This window comes from Synchiropus splendidus, chromosome 16, assembly GCF_027744825.2.
Source record: "Synchiropus splendidus isolate RoL2022-P1 chromosome 16, RoL_Sspl_1.0, whole genome shotgun sequence".
NCBI classification, from domain to species: Eukaryota; Metazoa; Chordata; class Actinopteri; order Syngnathiformes; family Callionymidae; genus Synchiropus; species Synchiropus splendidus.
In genome coordinates, this window is record NC_071349.1 from 11753931 (window position 1) to 11770826 (window position 16896).

A 16896-nucleotide genomic window follows, 5' to 3' on the forward strand; every position below is an offset into this window, starting at 1 on the left:
CTATTTGAATTGGAGCTAAGCCAAGAACGATCACCAGATAGTTTAACAAACATTGTTCTTTTGTTGACATTCGTAGATAAATGACAATGATTTCAGCAACGTCTCTTCAGTGCGCGCTGGGTCTCCTATTTCAACACCTCCCTCGTGAACAAGACGCCCCAGATATACTAAATAAAATTTTACTAAGCAAACTGTGGTGAAGAAACCGAGCTGTACTTGAACGCACCGCCTCGTGGGAAAGTGGGCGGTGACTGTGTCAACGTGACCGTCGTCAGTAACGCTGGAGCGGCTGAGAGAGCAGCGCGACGCTTGGTGCTCCAGTCTGGTCCCGGGCGGGGAGCGAACGGAAGCCTATATCCTGCGACCGTGAAGATGGGACTACGTCTCCGGACGACTGCTCGGTCTGTGCCCGAAGACGTTGCGTTTCGTTCAGGTTCAACTTGCCGTGTTGTGTTCCGACGCTAGCCTAGCTTAGCGCCGACAGTGTCAGACACAGGTGCGGGAGACGAGAGAGGTGGGCTCGGTGACAAAGGAAGGTGGCGACGGGACGATGAACCGCTTCCGAAAGTGGCTGTACAAGCCCAAGGTAAGTTGTCCCGCCCCCCTCACACCGTGTCACCGCCGCTGTCAGGGCTTTTTGCCTCTTTGTGTGGAAGTAGCTTAGCATCACCGCTAGCTTGCTCACTTTTGGCACCTTGTCTGACGTCAGCCCGTGTTGTTGATGCTGCTTTGTTTTTGTTGATTCTTTTGTTTACCGGCGATTCTCGAGACCACCATTGTCACGCTATTCAAAATGTAGCCACCAGGTCACTCTACTCGCTTAAAAAAATGGCAAAACCGGCGTTTACTTCACATAAGTGTCCATGAATTTAGATATTTTTAAATTTGCACAATCTTAATTTTAATGAATAACTATTTTGGATAGTTCCCTTTACTTCGCTTTGTTAGCATTGTTCTTGTTCTTCAACCATTAAATGAATTCTGATATCTTTTTTGCTTGTTTACTTTAACACTTCACTTCATGACAGGGATTTGTACTGCACTCTTAGAGCAAGATCATGAGTTTGAGTCCACCTTGAGGCAATTTGGGTTTAGGAATGTTCTCCTCGTGCTTGTTTCCTTCAGGTGTTCCAGTTGCCTCCAATGTGTGAGCGTGGTTGTCAGTCAGCATGAGTCAAAATTTGCTTAAAAAGTGACAAAAATTTTGTTCCTAGAAAAGCTGAAATATTTTTAAATGGCATTTCATCTGGTCTCTGTGGAAATTTACTGAGAGTGTTTCACCAAAAAGTTGCATCCTTGCTACCATATTGTTATTCGCCATCAGCAGTTTAACACACAAGCCGGAAATTACCCTGTAATATGGCTTCTTAATGAACTTAAGTTATCATGGTATTTTGCTGCTGGTGATTGTTGACACTCCTCCAACGGGAATCCAGCACTCAATAACTAGTACACTGCATGTCTTTTGTTTGAGCTCCAGTGCGCTGCCTCACCATGGCTGTCTTTTCAGTCCTGGCTGTGACAGGATTTGTTGTGTTTGCTGATGTCATCCGGATGACTTCATCAGACCTTTCAGCATCTTTTTTTTTAAGAGGTGCTGCAATATAGCCGCGGTCAGGTGAGACTCATTTCCAGACCGCTCAGTCTGCAATATAAAGAATAAGAAAATGTCAAACATAAATGTAAGTGGATTTTTGAGCACCTTTTCTTGTTACTGTTGTTTTCTGGTCTCTCCAGTACTCGTGACGCTTCATACCCAACATGAGATTAACCAGCTCTGGGTGTTGTGATGTTAAAATCCTCCTTCAACTCTCGCTGCAACTATTCTGCTCCCACCAACCCGTGACACACCACTTGTGTTCTAATGTTGACTCTTAAAAATGGGGTGCAGCGAGGTTGAAATAGAGTGGTGAACATTTGCATAAAAATGTGTCAAACCGAATAAACAAACTTGACTTTTGAGAGCAGCGAATTTGTTGCTGTAACACCTACAGACGGGCTTGATGGGGTGTTTGCATTCTGAAAGATGTCTGGCTTCACGTGAATTCAGTCCGTTCAAGTCGCTCCAATATTTGTTAAACTATTTGCCATTCTGCTGTTATTGTTGTCGCAAACCTATTTTATCATGTTTGTTGGTGCTCAAAAGGACCTCCGGGGCTCTCATATGTTCTGTTCTTTAGCATCCTTGTTTGCAGTGTGGTGCGTCATTGAGGTGTTATTTTTCATGGTGTTGCTAAATCAGGGCCTCAGAGTGACTCCATGTGTCTTTCGTTCTTGTTTTCTTGCGGATAAGAGTTGCTCGTGCTGCTTACCAGGTTTAACTTTTACTTACCACTGCATCCTCAGCAGGTGGTCGTAATGTTATAGTTGTCATTTGTCAAAGGAATGTTAATTGTGCTTTGGTGGACGGATGTGTTTTCAACTGTTCTAAAACCCATGTTTGCTTCTGGTCACAAATCCCTCATTTCCTCGTTCGAATAAAGTGCTTATAAAACACTTTGTCTCCTCGTCAAACCCAGGCCGACATTGCGGTTACTCATTCCGACACCTTTCATTAGCCTCACCCTTCCAACCGCGCACACATTCCCGTGTCATTGTCCGATTCTTTGTCGGCCACGTTGCGCCGACTCAGCACTTTCAGCATCCATTGTTGTCAGCATTAGTGTTGGCGTCCGTTTCTGCTCAGTCATGTTCTTGAATGGGACTGGAGCACAGAACTATTACGTCACCGGGTCGCTCTGCCAAGTCACAGCTCTGGCATGAATTGGAAGACTTGTGAACGAGTCCATCATCACCAGCTGGAATCCTGGGATATTCACTTCTCCCTCCTGCTTGAACCACCGGAACATTCTGTTGTAACTAATCTGTTCCACTTAACAGTGGGTTGCTGTAGAACATTTTTACATTGCCGGTAAGCTGTTTATTATCGAACTCTGTCCCCTTGCAGGTAGAAAATAGCCGACTCGGCATGTTCCCCTACACGACAGCCCAGGTATTGATATTTCCAGAAGTGCTCCTCAGTCCTGCAGAGACGCTTTTCACAATGCCATCGATCCTGCACTCCTGCTGTATTCATTGAGTTGTATAAAAGAAAGTGCACTCTTCTATCACAGTGTCTCATTTGCGAATAGACACAGAAGCTCTATTAAAGTATATTAAACTGGTTCCCACAGTGCTAATTAGCTGCTTGCTGTCTTTGAACAGCTACAACGATCAGGAGGGTGCTCTGAAAATGCCTGGAACTCTTTAGTGCGGAGTCTCTGGTGGATCCCTGGCCTCAACACAGGTCTGAGGAAACTTCTCTGAATTTTTCACAAGCAAAAGTGAGACTCTCTCCTTGTCTTCTTTGTTCGCTCACAAACAAATTCTCCATCATTGTGACGTACCTGCTCACAGTCTCAAGCAAGGTTGAGCACGACATGTCTGTTGCAGCTCCTCCTGTGGTCGATTCGCCGTCAGACTTCCAAATCGCTGACCTTCAGTTCCCCACCACCTCATCTGTCAGGGTGACGGCTCACACCTCGGCTAGCAGGAAGCTTCTGACTTGACTTTTACGCCCCACAGCTTCACGCCGAGCCGTTTAGTGTGCAACCCCTCTTCCACTCCTCTGTCAAAATGTCACTGAGCTGAAGCCCCCGTCTTTCCAAACGACAGAGGATGAAGTGCTTTAAGATGCAGGCTTTCGTGTCCAGGGCCGTGCTGTTTGTCCTGAGAGAAAGAAGCTTTTCTGGGAACGCAGCTTTGACACGTGCAGAGGGGAGACAGAAGAATCTTAAAATATGATGAAGGGGGATAGGAAGAGGCCTGTCCTGGAAGGAGGCACTTGATTGGTTAAGGTGGCGGAGGCTGACTTCCTTGCGTCAGGGGTTGGAAAAATACTCAAAAGACTCGCCAATCACCACCAGAATTAAAGAATTGTGGAAATCTGTTGGTGGGGAAACAAGCTTCTTGGCAGAGGTCTGCTCTCCCTGGGTGTTTTTTTTTTTTTTTACTTTGCCGCACTGAAAATTCAGCTGAACCGGGACTGGACTTGACTCTGAGTGAGTCACGTGATGCTAAATACATCAGAGCAAGTGCTTTTTCAATAGAGCTAATCCTCATCCGTTGCTTGTTTTGTTTCAACCTTTTCAACATTTGAAACTTAAGTTCACACTTTTCTGCAAGTCACCACCCTCCACCCCCGTTTGGTTGCAAGCAAAGCTATTAGTTGCTCATCTTCACCGAGGGAAACCGCGAAGCTGTTGATGGAAAGCACCAGCCCCGACTCCTCATCCGCTGCTGCTTCTGAACTTCCTTGCGAATGTCCCGTTCTGCTTGCCCGCTGACCTGCAGTCATTGATTTGGTGTCAGCCGCCTGGATTTACAGGGCGGACAGTGGTGCACATGGAGACAGGGCAGGCAGTCGACAGCATCTTTAAACTCATTGCGGTTTTTGAGGAATAGGAGCTGGTGTGTTTGAGCTATGATGAGGTAGAGGGAGTGGGTGGGTTGTGCTGTATTGACCCCTCTTAAGGGTCTGCCTCATGATGTCAATATTTAAGGGTCAAGGACAGCGTGAGTAGATGCATCACAAGGGTGATGGAGCGTGTAGCCCTCTTAAGTCAGGTAGATAACATAACTCCACTTTCACAGTGTCAAAACTCAACCTAATTGACTGTGAAATCATTTATGATCCCCCAGGCCATCATGATCTTGATATCAGAGTAAATCGGGCCATGAGTCTGAGCTCTGACTCGTGTGCACTGTTGCCTAAAGTGGATCGATCGTGATGCTGCAGCAGAGACGTTCCTCTCCCTCAGTGACAGTCTCATTTCAGATTAAACTTCTCTCATGGTGCCCTGGAGCGGCAGAGGCAAGCCGTCTCCAAACTTGTTTTCTAACCGCACCGCTTTGTTGTCCTTATCGGGCCCGTCGTCTCCAGCTCGGTCTAAACCTGTGACGTCCCCTCAGGCAATTTATCAGATTTGATGCTGCTGCTGCTCGAGCGTGGCTGACTGTCTCACTGCGCTCATCAAAATCGCTGCATAACAATGTGTTGCACGCTTGTGACGGAACAGCTCGTCCAGCTCCAAGACACACTCACAGTTGATGTATCGAGCTATACAATTCATCGGCCGTGATTCAATTCTACTGCTCCATTTTTACCTCGCACTCACCACTCAACAGTCAGGTGTTCACTTCACACTGCCGTCTGGTATCTCTAGTGTACTTTGTGGCTCGTTCTTATGCTACAGACAACAGACGGTTGTCACAACAACTGTCCCTACTAGGGATGCTCCGATTGATCGGTCAGAGATCGTGATCGGCCGATTTCAGCTTGATCAGTGAATGCTGATCACTACCTGTCACTGCCGATCACAACTCATCACGTGTGACTGCCGGCACTCTGATGAAGCCCCGCTGGTTGTGATGCGTCCGGTCCTCCCTACTCGCTGGTCACTCAGCCTGTCTGTCGTGAAGATTCTTTCAGTCTGTCACTTAAAGTTTGCATCTTGCAGCATATGCACAGGAAAGTGTTGTACAGCGAAGCACGTTAAAATTAAATATGCCATTTAAATCGCCAGCACTTGACGGAGCACAGAGTTTTCTGGGCTCATGAAAGTGAGACAGCTGGTTCCTCAGTAGCAGGCTGTTAGTGCTGGTTCGAGCGTGACATTCGGAACGCTAAGGTTCAGGTGTTGTTTATGCGGTGACGGAAACGACTGGATCCGTCGCAGTTTTGGAGTTGGTTGCAGCATTCGTCAACCACCTGTGTCTGAAACGTCCAAAGTGGGTACTTTCATGAATGCAGTGCTCTCTGTCTCGGACTCCCGCTACAAGCGACCGGTATGTAAATATTACATGGACATAGCAAAGTCTCTATAGACTCACCAAACTGCGATGTCTCACATAAAATTAAATGTTTTTCAGTTGTCCTTTTGACGGAATAGTTGCTGCATTCTGCATGTATTTTCACATATTTTTTGCCTTCTTGAAGAGGTATATTAAAACGTGTCCGAATTAAAATGATTTAATGGTTCATGTTTTCACATTAAGTACACAGAAGTCTCATTGTCTTCTCATTGTCAATCCATGAAATCCGTGGTGATCGGCACTCTGGCTGATCGGTAGCAAAAACCCTGATCGGAGCATTCCCAGTCCCTACATTACTTGACTCTACTTTTTGCCGAGCAGCAGGAACAGATCTCCAGGCTTTTGAGGTATTCTCAATAGTCTGACCTCACTCTGTCCTCGTAGGCACATGCCGTGGCACAAATGCCAGATTATAGTGACACTGAGATCAGAGACATGGATTAAAGCTTCCGTCCAGATGGGCGACCAACTCAGATTTTAATGAAGCTCTCCACTGTCTACCGTCAAACTTTCAGCGAAATATATAAAGTGGAGTGTAAGGGTGGAGGCGTTTGAGAGTCTTATTGACCCTGGCTGGGAATTTGAGTTTCTAATTTAGAGGAATAGATATGAAAGATAAGGATATGATTTTATTCTCAATATGCAATGCAACGTGACATGAAACAGGGGTTACCTTTGCGTGGATAAGGCAGAGCCTTTACACATACCTGAGCCCTCCACTCTTATGGGCTTTTACAGGGTCACATAGGTCAGACATAGCAGGGAAGCTAGTGTAGAGCTTAGTGTGGCTGCAAGTCGAAGAGAGACCTCAATGGCTAGCAGGGGAGGACGACTGAATGTTGCCTTGTCTCTATGAATGTCATCCCGTCCAATCCATCATCCTGTGTGATGGCACAAATGAGTGACACGCTGGACTCTGCTGAGTTAAATTGCCATTTGTTGTTAGATTTTCCTGTCTTTTTGGGTGGTGATCTGCACGACCTCAGCACACTCTTGATGAGTGCTGGGTATTTTCTGCTCATCGAAAGAAAATCAATAGATCTAAAGTTCACTGTTTAATTCTAAAACAAGTGGCTCGCTGCTGCTGCTGAGGATTTAATGCCGACTCCTGAATAATAAATAAGGTGATGAACTGTACCCGGCTGCTTTTTTTTTTCGCCAGTCTGCCAACTTAGTGGATGAAGTGGAGTGAACTGGTTTGCCCTCACAATGTTTGCATCTGCTGCCTGGACAACAGCCAGGAAGCAGCAAATAGATCCTGGAATAGAGTGCGGAGGGCAGGACGCACAGCTCCTGGACAGTCCCTTAAGTGGGCTCCGTATGAATGCTGTGGACCTCTGGAGCATTACTCCGACTTGTCACGTACCCGCTCTTGAGTGGAAGTGAAACCTTGAGCTCAAAGTCAAACCAAGGTGGTTTAGAGGTGACGGGCAGTAAACACCAGCTACACTTCTGAAATACAGTGATGTTTAGGGGGTCAGAAAGCCTCAGAGTCATTGAGGGATGGTTTTGATTGAAGGTCTTGACTGTGGTGGTCACCAGGAGAGACCATATCAAGATCTTAATTGTTTAAAATGACAGGCTGGTCACCGCTCGGTGTCTTGTCATCCCTGAGTGAGGGTGTTCTGGACAGCTGACTGCGAGAGCGGCACACCACAGGGGACACATGAAATTTGCTGCATCACCTCCTCATTGATGTAAGGTGGTGACACAACCTGAAATCTCGTGTCGAAATGTTCCTGCTCCTGTTTCCTGTCTCTGTCTCCTGAAGAGCGTCAGCTAGAACAGCCAATGTCTCCGGCTTGAATATCTTTGTTGTGGCCTGATGAAACATGAATTTACCCCTCCGATCTACTCAATCCATTACCCTCTAGGTCTCTCACTCTGGGGGGAGAAGTCCATCTTAATTTGTGAACCATGGAGTCCACTTTGATTCACTTGGATTTGGCTGTACCTTAACCAAACTAACCTGTGTCTTACCAAGCATAATCTTCTGAGGAAGAAATCTACAGCAGTTGTAGCACCAAGTAAGGAGAGGGCGAGTAAAGACCAGACATGAGTCGTCATCCAGACTGAAGTGCTGGTTTTGCATGTGTCCCACTTGACATTCTTGACTCCGAAGAGTGACTCATTTATTGCATACAAACAAGGTTTTTTTTCCTGGTCTCTATTTTTTAATAATAGCTTTACATATTGTGGACTCACTGAGTCCCAGTTATGAAGTGACTCAGCAGTCTCAACAGAGTCGTTGAGTAGGGTGAAGGTTAATATTTCCATTAAAAGCTTTGGACTTTAAACATACGATTGCGCCACATTCTTCTGACTTATCTCAAAGCAAATGAGAATTTCTTGGATATGGGCTTCCTTCAAAGACTTCCCATGATGCAGTGCTGGAGGAATGTTCCCTCTTGTGTGAGGAATGCAGCAGCAGGAGGAGAATGTTGTCTGGCATCTGTTTTTCAAAAGCCTCTTTTCTTCTCCTGCCTGCGTCGGCAGATGCTCCTCTTCCACTGAACCAAACAATCTATTGTGCGAGTCTTTGACTCGGATCAGCAAGTCTGGTCAGAGCTGCAGGTTTTAGTGGCAAAAACATGAAAGTCTTCTCTTCTGTTGAACCTTTATAGCTAGTGGAGTACGGGGGTAAACTTCAGTCAGCCAAGAGTTACGTGACAACACTGCCATTAAAGTGTCATGAGTTCCGTGGGTGTTCCCGGTGTTTGTGGACAGTACACCTGAATCGAATGGGTCTCAAGTGGCTGAGGCTTTTTGAAGCGTGTGGAGGAAAGAGACGAGACATATTTAGAAACAGGAGCTTCAGCCTTGGTGTCCTTCTCACATGATGTATTACAGTACAGTACAGCATCCACCAGCCCTAAGTGTCTTGCACTCAGCATGTGGTACCAGGATGTTAGTCCTGTAAATGACCTTAAGATGTTCCATAATATATTCTCTTCCATCATGACTGCAGGTTCCATTTCTACGTTCTCCTCCTTGTTCATAATTAATGTGAGCGAATGAGGGAACGGTGCCGTGTATCGTATTCGGAGAGAAGCGAGGGTCCTCTGGGAGGCAGTCACGCAACAGGAAGCTTGAAACTTCAGCAGGTTGCCAGTTAATGTGGATCAGCAACACATAAGGTGGATGAACTAGCCTGTTGGTTCTCGTACATCCTCACCATCATACTGTCTTTGGATCCTTTCACTGCCTTTTGGAAACCTTTTGATCAGTGTGAACTCGATAGGTGTGCCATATCAAAAATGTTTTGACCTGTGGATGCCCGAGTGTGTGCCATTCCCTTGTTGTTTAAGGGTAGTGAACTTTTCTGTAGGCTGTGACGTCAATCCTCTGCTACTCCCAAAGGAAAATCCACCTTTGTTTTTGTTTACAGAGGACGGACCCACAGCTTCTGGCGCAGTTCTACTACGCGGACGAGGAGTTGAACCAGGTGGCCACGGAACTGGACAGTCTGGACGGCCGGAAAGACCCTCAAAGATGCACGCTGCTGGTCAACCAGTTCCGCTCTTGCCAGGTCAGAGGAGAGAAAATCTCCTGCTGTGTCTTCCGCCTTGTCCTACAGCAGAAACAGTCACTGATCTTGAAGAAAATATTATCATATTTCACCATCTCTGTTGTCAGTCATCACAATGTGGCAAACATCTCAGATCAGTGGATTGTCTCACAGAGACACAATTTAACCCCAAATTAAAACAACGTACACAGACACCTTTTGATACAGAACTCATCTGCTTCTCAGACTGTGATTGATGATGTATCTTTTTGCTTTCTAAGGCACTTGAACTGATAAGGGTTTGATAAACTGTTTTCCTTCTGCAAGTGGACTTTGATTACCTGGAAGTGGGTCAACAGTACCTGTAAAGATATTTATTATTAGTGGGGAAACAACTGGAGCTCGATCATTAACAGTCATGAATTATTAAACAGCTGTGTCATGACATGAGCACTGATGGTTGCTTGTTTACTAACCTGGAGTGTGACATATAAAAGTCATAAGGAAGACTGGAGAGGGGTCGTGGACTGGGAAATGCTGCTGTGATGCTAACTTTATCAGACGAAACAAACCTGTAAGCGGAACTGGTTCAGGGCTGAGTCTGGATCTGTGTCAGGTCCTGGTGCGGTCAGGGTTGGGAGAAGTGCGTGAGTGATGGCTGCGTCACGCAGAGAGAGCTGGAGGAGGTGAAGGAGGGTCGTCGTGTGTTCTCCGGCCTCCTCCCCTCACTCCCCAGTGGCACCGCACACAGGGGAGAAACGCTTAATAAGGTCAGCGCTCGAGTACTGACTGCTGCATTGTTGCATCAATCTTCTCCGCAGCCAGCTTCTAGTCTGCACCTTCTCTGTTTTCGCCGCTTCCATTTTGATCATGTAGATCATGGCATATCCAAAAATGGTACTTATAAGGAAGAGGAAAGCAGTTTTACTGGGGGCAGATTTTAAGTTTCTGAAGTGGCCCTCTTTATAATCTCTATACAAAACAGTTGGGGTTTGAGCAGTGCCACTGTCCAGCTCTTGTACCCTCTCACCACTGCTTCTTCAGGTTCCAGCTGAGATTCTACTGCGATTACGTCCACGCTGCTATTATTACAGCGCAGCCTGTTGGGACAAGCCGGAAGTGTGTTTGAGATGGAAATAGACAGCAGGTGAAGAGAAGACTTTGGACTCCTGGAGGTTGTCCAGATTGTTATCACCATCGCCCCCTGCTGTACGGAGAGCACAGTCTGGGACACGGGTCCCGCACGCACCCCTGACGTGATTTAAGCGTTCTCCCTCACAGTTTAATCTTCCTGGTCCCGAACAGAGAAAGTGCTGTGACAAGATTACAGTGCAGCTGCTGAGCTCTGTAAAGCTCTGTGTGACTCATTGTTGTGGCTCTTGTACTCGCTTGATTAGCTGCTGTTGTCAGTGACACTATGATATTTAGCGCCGGCGGAATATTGCTGCTGACTGTAACTAGCCAAGCGTCATTCCTTCCTTATTGTGTCACGAAATGATGAGCCGCACATGCAGCGTTTTACAGCCGAACAAATCGCTCTGTTCACACTGTCGCGATCGCTTTATCTGTCACATGATCCTGGGGTCATAAAGCAGGTCTCCCAAATCCACGCACGAGGCCTGGTGACGGCCCTGTCGTTGAACTCACTGAACTAGTGTTCTACAGAAATATATGAAAACGTACGTTCATTTTGTGTGCTTTTTTCTCTTGTGCCTGCTGAATTATTAATCAGAAGCACTTTATCCGGGGGGAAAATTCAATTTATCCATAATTAAAAAATTATATTTATTGCTTATTTATCCGAGGGCGAAGAATAAATAATAAAAATAGAAACATTATAAACACTACTAAGCGCGAATACAAAGAATCATCTAAACAGTATTTACAGTGTATTCACATAAGAACAGTGTATTCACAAAATACATTTTGTTTTTAAATGGCTGTTAATATATAATACTTTTGATTAAAATGTTCTTTTTCATTTTGCACTTTGATCTGTGAAATAGAAAAGTGTTACAAAAAATATCCTTGATTGATCGTAATGTTCTATGCTTTTTGAGCAAAGTATGATTGCTGAGATCTATTTGTTGTTCCAACTAAAAACATAATAATTAATTCAGTTTTTTTATTACATGCTATTCAGTTGCTTTTAGTTTAAAAAAGTAAACATTTTAACCAATAAAATCAGTTCCATCATGTTAGCATTTTGTGCACTGTATGTTTTCCCTGTTACTCTTGCATTTTAGTCGCTTTTTTATTCTATTTACTAGATTTTTAAGCAACAACAACAATTTTCTGTAAAATAGCTTTGGTTGCATGTTTTTCCATGTACAGCTAATGAGACTAATGTTCCGCTTCCAACTGTCTGACAGACTTCTGCTGACTTTGCAGGACAACGTGTTGAACATCATAAACCAGATCATGGACGAATGTATCCCGGGCAACCGAGCCAACAGAGACTTCTGCGTCAAGTTCCCCGAGGAGATTCGTCATGACAACTTGGCAGGGCAGCTGTGGTTCGGAGCCGAGGTAGTTCCCACCACTCCCCTTTCACTTAGATAGTTTTAAAATACAATTAAAAATGAGTTCTAAATATGAACCATCTGAATCTAGAACAGACAGCAGAACAATTTTAAAGATGAGTGCCTGGATTATTATATTCATAAATCAAAGAGGAAGACACTGTCATTTGTGAGTTTGAAAAGTTGGAATCATTTAAGATGAAAGGAAAGATTAGATGAGTTTCTCTTTATATCATCGTTCAGTGTCTGGCGGCCGGCTCCATCATCATGAACCGCGAGATCGAGAGCATCGCCATGAGACCTCTGGCCAAAGACCTCACACGTAGCCTGGAGGAAGTGCGCAACATCACCCGAGACCAGGCCCTGAGGGACCTCAACCTCTACACCGACCGAATGAAGGAAGCACTGCGACACTTCGACGGCCTTTTTGCAGAGTTTGAACTCAGGTATTGGACTTGGTCTCTGTGGTCAGAGTCGCACCGGGGTCATTCACGGCTTCTACATCTGTGTCTGCAGCTATGTGTCCGCCATGGTGCCTGTCAAGTCTCCCAAAGAATATTACGTCCAGCAGGAGGTGATCGTTCTCTTCTGTGAGACAGTGGAGAGGTGAGGAACATATTTTGTGCTGCTGTCTCTTAAGTGTTGACCTTGAATCTGGTAAACCTGCTGAAGTTGCCCTCTATTGAGCGAGATCTTGCTGATGAATGTTGTGGTTCCAGGGCGCTGAAGCTCGGCTACCTCACTCAAGACATGATCGACGACTACGAACCTGCACTAATGTTTACAATTCCTCGACTTGCCATCGTCTGGTACGTGACTCCTTCCGCAGCCATGCTGTCCTCTACCTTCCACTCACCACATTTGTCACTCCAGCGGACTGGTGGTCTACGGGGAGGGGCCCCTGAATCTGGACAGGAAGTTTGAGGACATGTCTGAGCTCTTCCGGCCCTTTCGAACCTTGTTGAAGAAGATCAGGTGAGGTTGGGTCTATGTTCTGGATCCTGAGCGTTGTCTAAATGTCTTCGTTGTCCCCTCCAGAGACCTGCTGCAGACTCTGACCGAGGAGGAGCTGATCACGCTGGAGAGGAGCTTGTGTATCACTCAGGATGGAGACTTACCGGCCGGGCCAAGTCTGTCCACGACACCAGGGCCAGAACTTGGGTCGTCCAGCAGCCAGAGTGACGATGCCTCCTCAGTAGAGAGCGAGCGCATGGTGGAAGATCAGGTGGCCGAGGTGGAGAAGGGGTGGGAGGAGGTGGAGCCGGAGCAGGAGGAGCAGGACCTGCTGTGCGAGGAGGCGGAGGAAGCGGAGCTGGCCTGCTCCATGCAGTACGACGAGGAGGAGCTGGAGCAGCTCAACATGATGGTGTACCGGGTGGGAGATGAGATGTCCACCCTGTTGTCGCCCCCCAGTGTGGGTCAGTCGCCAGCTCGTCGCTTGAATAGGAAGGAGGTGGGAGGAGCCAGTGGGGCCTCCAGCTGCGAGGTGTCTCCTCTCAGGCAGCCGACGGGCCCGGGCAGGACCGGGGTGTATGTGGAAGAGGAGGACCGTGTCTTCTTCATGGAGGACCTGGATGCAGCAGGAGAGGCCGCACGCGATGCCTGCAGGTGCAGCAGTTCACCCGCCAAAGAATCTGGTTCAGTTAAAACAGCGCTGAGAAACGGCTGGGGCCCTGAGGCCCCCACAGCGGACTCACCGTGCTTGCAGCCCCGGCGCCACAACGCCCGCTGTCTTAACGGTCCTGAGGCACTCTCGTACACCAACGGGTGGGAGGTGGGTCTGGAGGGCTCTGCCGCAGAGACCGCCGAAGTCATCGCTCACCGCATGGGAGGGATGAAGCTGTCAGCCACCGTCATCTTCAACCCACGCTCCCCCAGCCTCACCGAGCTGGCAGTGGACAAGCTGCTGCTGCCGCGGCCCGCCCCGTCCGAGGTGGAGCCTTGCGGCCCTCTGGTGGCCACTCACTGCCTGCTCAACTCCTGTGTGTGCTGCGGCACCTGCGACGATGCCCACGACGACATTATCGCCACGGAGACCAGCGGCCTGGCGAGTCTGGCTCTTGGCCTGGACAAGCGTTCAGAACCAAACGCTGTTATCCAGTCCTCAGCCAGACAGCTGCCTCCACATGAGGCCTTCGGTAAAGGACAGCTCCCCCGTCTGTCCCCGCGCTGCTCTGGAGAACCAGCCGGTGGGGAGGGCCACTCTCAGCTGTGTGAGAAGTGCCTGGTGATGACCCAGTGGCCAGGACGCCCCACTCTGGACCGCAGCCGAGGAGACGGAGTGTCGGCCTGTGGCCACCAGCAGAGGGCAGAGAAGAGGCCACCGCTCAAGGAACTGGACAAGCAGGCTGGTAAAGAGTCCAGACAGGAGACCAAAGAGGAAAGCAGGAGGAGCTCCAGGTAGGATGAGATGAGCTCAACTGCAATGTGAGTCAGAGAAAATACTTGATATTTGTTTGCTGCAGTTTCCAGAACTCCCCGTTGAGCTCTGTGTCTGGCAGTGACTGCGACAGCGTGTCGGTCACCACCTGTAGCCTGACCAGCAGCGCCTACAGTCCCAGGTAACACGTGATTCCCTGAGCTCCAGTCACAGGCCGCCTTCCTGAAATACGACTTCACAAACCACCCCCCTGCTTCCACCCAGCCCCCTCAGCAGTCTCACTCCCAGCTCGGGGATGTCCGAAGACCCGGATCACCACGAGATCCAGCTCGCCTTGCAGGACGCCAAGATTGCCGCCAGGAACAAGATCCGCTCGCGCTTCCACAGCAGCAGCGACCTTATCCACCGTCTCTTTGTCTGCATATCAGGTGGGATCCCTCTGGTGCAACCTGTATTCTTCTCCAGCTGACCCCTGGTTTTTCTTCTTCTGGTGCAGGTGTTGCAGACCAGCTGCAGACCAATTACGCCAGCGACCTGCGCAGCATCCTGAAGACTCTGTTTGAGGTCATGGCCACCAAGTGTGACCAGGCAGAGAAGGACAAGGAGAAGAAGAGTGAGCATTGTTTCTCCTATATTGTGGAGAAAAATCGATGCAGTAAGTAACTCTCTGCTGGTTCTTCAGGCCCAGTCGTGCTCAGCTCGGTCCTGGAGGATTGCGCCCTCTGTCAGGAGACGGTTTCGTCGTCAGAATTGGCAGCTAAAGCTCGAGAGGGTCAGTTCGAAGGTCAGAACACTCCAGTGTCAGCCGTCATGGTGGCCTTCTCTTCCTGTTGATCCTCAGTCTCTGATCCCTGCGCAGATCCTCCCGACTGGGTCCCAGACGAAGCCTGCAGCTGCTGCACCACCTGCAAGGCTCCGTTCACCGTCATCCGCCGGAAGCATCACTGTCGGAGCTGCGGGAAGGTTGGTCCGACCGCAGCATCCAGGAGTCTGCTGACGCCGCTGCTTCAACGTCTCTCTTTTCTTCTTCCAGATCTTCTGCTCGCGCTGCTCCTCGCACTCTGCGCCGCTGCCGCGCTACGGTCAGGTGAAGCCGGTCCGGGTCTGCACTCACTGCTACATGTTCCACGTCACACCGTTCTACAGCGATAAAGCCGGAGTCTGACCCACGCCCCTTCACCGGGTCACCAGCAACACCACTGAGCGAGAGAGAGAGAGACACCAGAACAGAGTGGCGGGCATCTCCGACGCCAGTCTGAGCCACTATTGTGTCTCTCCGAACGAAAGACTTGTGTGATGTTCCTGCATCAGCGAGCTTCCTAATCTTGTGCCAGAACTCCTGCTGGAGTCGGACTACTGACCTGAATGTAAGTGACCTGTAAATACCAGCCGCTGTCTTCTGCGGGGGGTCAGAAGTCACCCGGGTTCCGACCCCCTCTCGCTCCCCCCCCGCTTCTACTGAATGTTACACTTCAGGCGACAACTTTGTTCACACATCAGCAATAATCTCATCCACCCATCCCTCTCACCTTCGCATGACCTCATCTGTTAGCCCTCACAAGCTCCACCCCTCAAGGTCGCAATGTGGACGACCTTTGACTTCAGATGATGAATTGTCTGTTGACTGACTTGACACTTGCACACGTCGACCATGATGAGACGTTAAAATCACACACTGACAGCCTCTGCTTTAACTGTGCGCACACACCGTTGTTGACACTAGAACACAGCAACGCTACACCTCGACCACACTACAGCACAACACACAGTACGGTAACACTGTTTAGCTGAGACACACGCAGTTCAACCACATGCAGTCACACAACTGTACCATAAAACACCTCGATCCAGTTCTTGACCTCGAACACCTGTAGGCTTCTGAATGTGACGCTTCATCTCCGAGCCCTGTTGACCATGCCAGTCGTAATGAAAGGGACACTGCCGTCGCACAGAGTCGCGCCACTCACCCTGGCGTGACATCTACGTCATCCACTTCACTCACACCCAGAGGCCTTTCCCGGTGCCGACTGCGGATGATCGGCCGCCACAGTCCTCCTCTTCCTCACTCGCTCATGTGAACGGAGGTTTTCAGACCTGAACTGCGGGGAGAACTTTTTATCGCTCCACCCCCGTTTCCATGACAACTGCAGCAGCAACAATGTAAAACCTGCTTTGACAAGCAGCTTCTCAGGCATCCCATCATCACTTTATCTTCACAAGCAGATGGTGTTTTCTTTTATAAAGAACAGACAAATGAAGCTATTTTGTTTTGTCAGACTCATGCAGTAACCAGAGATCTTAACTGTTTCTTATTTTTTAGACAGCACATTTGCTTCCATGACGATGTTCAAAGAACGATGTTGTATAGTTTTAAATGACGTGCATTTGAAATTGAAATAAATTAACATTTCCTGGTTGAAGTCTCTCTGTGTTGCAACTTCATTTCACCGGTTCTGCATCTCACTTTTATGGTCCTTTCTGGCGACGCCCGGAAGGTGGCAGCACAGGTTTGTTCCTCAACCTCATATCGACGATAAACAGTGAATTCTACTGAAGCAATTGTGCGATTTTACTCAATTGGTGGGAAAGCAAATATTGTAGTAGAAATAATAAGTGATTAATATCTAATTAAT

General features: G+C 48.1%; 1 protein-coding gene across 2 annotated transcripts; it reads left to right on the plus strand.

Moving 5' to 3' along the window:
• The first annotated feature begins 239 nt into the window (after positions 1-239).
• Positions 240-16683, plus strand: zfyve28 (zinc finger, FYVE domain containing 28). Of its 2 annotated transcripts, none has more exons than XM_053845735.1 (14): positions 240-586; positions 9242-9382; positions 11753-11890; positions 12127-12329; positions 12400-12489; positions 12603-12692; positions 12757-12858; positions 12922-14283; positions 14349-14444; positions 14528-14691; positions 14760-14876; positions 14946-15035; positions 15123-15226; positions 15297-16683. In XM_053845735.1, the coding sequence occupies exons 1-14, from the start codon at positions 551-553 to the stop codon at positions 15426-15428; spliced, it is 2865 nt and encodes a 954-aa protein (XP_053701710.1). In that variant the 5' UTR covers positions 240-550; the 3' UTR covers positions 15429-16683. The 2 variants fall into 2 exon arrangements, with proteins under 2 accessions (XP_053701710.1, XP_053701709.1); XM_053845734.1 differs by having other exon boundaries at positions 242-586; positions 14946-15047.
• Positions 16684-16896: the final 213 nt, after the last annotated feature.